The 2,990-nt window shown below is 37.9% G+C and overlaps 1 protein-coding gene across 1 annotated transcript in view; it reads right to left on the bottom strand.

The window, feature by feature from the left end:
- Nucleotides 1-227: 227 nt before the first annotated feature.
- The window catches only part of CCDC173 (coiled-coil domain containing 173), a 28,839-nt gene continuing 26,076 nt past the window's right edge, over nucleotides 228-2,990 (bottom strand). Inside the window, exon 9 of the mRNA XM_027865860.1 lies at nucleotides 228-1,043. Coding sequence (XP_027721661.1) covers nucleotides 699-1,043 — 345 coding nt within the window. The 3' untranslated portion in view covers nucleotides 228-698. The remainder of the gene's footprint in view (nucleotides 1,044-2,990) is intronic.

Here is a 2,990-nt window from a genome sequence, read left to right as displayed (position 1 = left end):
TATTTTCCTTTCCTTTTTATTCTGAGTGTATTGCTTTTCATTGTGCAAAGGTTTGTTGTTTTTTTTTAAGTTTTACATAGTCAATTTTATTTCACTGAAGTCATAGCTGATTAATTCATCCCTTTGCCAGAATGACCTAACATTACCATTATTTTCTAGGTTTTTTAATTCATATTTAGTTTTTTAACTTTTATTGATATATTTTGTTTTCACATCAGGTTCTTCATTTAAAACGTTATCATTCCTCCCTCCCTTACCCATAGGGCTACTCCTTACTTGAACAAAGGATAAAAAAGCAAAGTAAAGGAGAAAAAGTTCATCAATCAATCAGATTGTCCTGGTTTAATTCTGCCTCCAAGCCTAACAAAAGTTGGAGTTACCCCAACAATACTTCCAGCTCTTGTCATAATGTATGGGATTTTTTTTTAAAATATAAAGGTCTTTCAGAGGATTCCAAACAATTTATTACATTGATTCCTATTCTACTTGAGAGGCTACTTGAATTAAAAGAATCTGACTCAGAATAATGATCAATATCATACCCAGAACAGCAGTATTTCAATGAAGTCATTTTATTTATAGTAGTACTTAACTGGATTGTAATTCAATGACATAAATAGTGAAAATACCTCTTCTGTCAACTGCATTAAAATTTTGAGACAAAGTCCTCCTTGAAATGAAAAAATAAAATTTGTTTCCTACCACATAAAACCTAGTCTTCCTTTAGTCCTTCCAATACTATCACCTTCCACTGGTCTCCTAGAGGCATAACTAGGGAGCTGGGTTCCATAGAAATCCCTTGACTGATAGCTGGGCCTGATTCCACCTCTCTCTGCAAAAGGTAGTCCTCGACCACCTCCAGGACCAAACTTTACAGCTCTTAACAGAGGATAAATATTGTTAGTTGACTTTGATTCAGATTCAATGACTTCTCTTGCATATTGCTTAAATTCCTTCTCCTTTTCAAGAGCAAGAGTTTCAGTCTCTCTATGATATTCCAAATCATTTTCCACTTGTTCCTTTAAATTAACCTTCTTTTCAGCCTATTTGAAAAAGAAGAGAGAAATTACACATTGGCCAACACAATCAGAATGCTAGTTCAATTACATTTTTTATAAAAAAGTTGTGTCTGACTATACACCATGCCTGTTATGAGTTTAAGTTGCAAGTCAGAAATTTTCTAAAATTTCTAAAGACATGTACCAACTAAAATTGTAACTATAATCTTAAGGCTTTCAAAATCTCTGTTCTTATCTAAGTGAATTAAGTCATACAAATATGCCTATTGAGTCTACTACAAATTTATTTCAACTGGGCCTTCATTGTATATGTATGTGTGTGTATATATGTATATGCTTGTGTGTACATGTACATACACATACATATGGAATACCTTATTCTTCCCTGAAGCGCTCTACCACACTCCTCACAGACGCTATTCTAAACCTGTTCTCTCTTCAGTTTCCCTATATTCCCCTCCCCTGCCCCTCAACAGAACTTACCTATTTTATTGAATAAACTGAGCCCATCTGACCAGAGTGCCTTCCCCCAATCAACACACTGACACTGGCCCCCATTCTCTTCTCCTTTGCTTCAGGCCAAGGCCAGTACCTCCATTAGTGCCCTGGATTCAAACTCCTTCCATCATGTGAGTTCTCCCTATGTCTATCTTCCTAAACCTTGCCATGTCTATTCACTCCCTTGTTGCCTACAAAACATTCAGCTTTCCTCCATCCTTAACCTTCACTTACCCCTGCCATCTTTTTTTGTTTTTGTTTTTGTTTTTGTTTTAGGCAATTGGGGTTAAGTGACTTGCCCAGGGTCACACAGCTAGTAAGTGTCAAGTGTTTGGTTTGAGGCCAGATTTGAACTCGGGTCCTCCTGACTTCAGGGCCGGTGCTCTATCCTCTGCGCCACCTAGCTGCCCGCCCCCCCCGCCCCGGCCATCTTTCTGAACTATTTTCCTAAATCACTTCTCATCCTGACATCCAACCTCTTAGGGAAAAAAAATCACCCATACTTAATTGCTTCAATTGCTTTACCTCTTACTCCTCAATTCTTTTCAATGGCTTCCACATACTACTTTAATAACACTATCTTTACCAATGTTCTTTAACTGCTAAATTTTACAGCCTTTTCTTAGTCCTCATCTTTCCTGACCTTTCTGTGGCTTTGGACAAAGTTGTCCATCTCCTGCATACTCTCTCTCTTGGCTTCTTTCTATGACACTGTTCTCTCCTGGTTCTTCTCTCACACCCAACCATTTCTCATTTGCCTTGGAAAATCATCTATCTGTCCTCCTGCTTTCTAAATGTGAGTATCACTCATGGTTAAGTCCTGGGGTCTCAAATCTCACTATACCTTTTTTGCTGATCTCACCAGCTCCTACAGGTTAATTGTTGCCTCTACATAGATAACTCCTAAATCTATATATACAATCCTTATACTTCTCGTGAATTCAAGTCCCACATATTCAATTGCATGTGGGATAATCTCTCTCAAACATCTCAAACTTAACATGTCCCAAACTAAACTAATTTACCTTCCCTCTAAACCCTACCTTATACTTCTGCTAAGAACACCACTATCAAATTCAGTCACATAAGTTCCTTCTTTCTTTCACATCCCCTTTATCCAACCAGTTGCCAAATCTTATCCATTCCTTGGAGAGACTCCTCCCCAGCAGCTCTCACACCCATTCCATTGCTTCCACTCATCCAGCCTAGATCAGAACCTTATCACTGCTTGTGTGGACTACTCAATTGGTCTCCTGATTTCCCTGGCCAATCCATCTGCACAACTGCAATACTAATATATTCTGATCTGACCATGTCACTCTCCTGCTAAAAAGTTTTTTTAATTTATTTTTTTGTTACATATTAAGTTCCAAACTGTCTCCCTCTCTCCCCACCCTGGACTAGAGAAGGCCACCTTTTGACACAGATACACACACATATATATACACATATATAGCTACATATACACATGTG

The sequence above is a fragment of the Vombatus ursinus genome, unplaced genomic scaffold, assembly GCF_900497805.2.
Source record: "Vombatus ursinus unplaced genomic scaffold, bare-nosed wombat genome assembly UNPS02014779.1, whole genome shotgun sequence".
In the NCBI taxonomy this organism is placed as follows: domain Eukaryota; kingdom Metazoa; phylum Chordata; class Mammalia; order Diprotodontia; family Vombatidae; genus Vombatus; species Vombatus ursinus.
This window is presented reverse-complemented; position numbering and strand designations above follow the sequence as displayed.